At 42.2% G+C, this 875-nt stretch overlaps 1 protein-coding gene across 1 annotated transcript in view; it reads left to right on the forward strand.

Moving 5' to 3' along the window:
* LOC108622806 (cAMP-specific 3',5'-cyclic phosphodiesterase-like) overlaps positions 1 to 875 on the forward strand; it is a 12595-nt gene that overhangs the window by 9830 nt on the left and 1890 nt on the right. The window contains 2 exon segments of the mRNA XM_026811751.1: positions 7 to 56; positions 531 to 643. Of these exon segments, the coding sequence (XP_026667552.1) occupies positions 7 to 56; positions 531 to 643 (163 nt within the window).

Raw genomic sequence — 875 nt, forward strand, 5'->3', positions numbered from 1 at the left:
GAGTAGCGGCGCGCAGGGCAGCAGCACGCCCCAGCCGAGGATCCTGGCGCCAGGAGGTAAAAAGCCATCGCAATTTGCATTAATAAACTCATCAAGATCCATCAATCATTATTTTTAAAAATACATACAGACTGATTGATTCGTCTTTAATATACATATAATTTTTAACAAGAAGTGTTAAAACAGTTCAAATATTTTTAAAATTTCTTGCAATTTTCCAATCATTTTATATCTGAAATAAATTAGAACGAAAGAATGTCGTTTATAAATACGTGAATCCATGTGTCGACGTGTCTTTGTTATTCTGAGCCGTGGAAAAAAATCAAATCGGAGTGTGTCGTTTGAGCTGAACTCTAACCAAGGAAAGACACTCGAGGAACTCTTGTATCCTCGTTTTCACGGCACTTCACCCGGCGATTAACTCCGCCATCTCATTTGAAGAACTCTTCGCTTCAAGTCGACTCCTTTTCACCCGCGCTAACGCACCACCCACGCCCACCCTTGTACCCACCTTCGTTTCCATGTTACAGAGGAGAATTACATGAAGCTCGCCGTGGAGACGATGGAGGAGTTGGACTGGTGCCTCGACCAGCTGGAGACCATTCAGACCCATCGATCCGTGTCCGACATGGCCTCGCTCAAGGTACGTTCGGCTTTGCTTTAAACCCTTTCCTACCCGGACACGTGAAACCGAGCGTAAACAGACCCCAAGCTCGGTTTATACTCCCCGTCTCGTGCTTTGCATCGTTGCAAACAGAACGAGAATTTTTTTAAATAGTCAACAAAAGTTCCTGATATCTTCAGTGCAACAGGAACAATAAGACAATAATTTATATAGAAGAAACTATAAAATATAAATAATAATTATGTAAAGA

Source organism: Ceratina calcarata, unplaced genomic scaffold, assembly GCF_001652005.2.
Source record: "Ceratina calcarata isolate Rehan_Ccalc_2016 unplaced genomic scaffold, ASM165200v1 scaffold243.2, whole genome shotgun sequence".
NCBI lineage: Eukaryota > Metazoa > Arthropoda > Insecta > Hymenoptera > Apidae > Ceratina > Ceratina calcarata.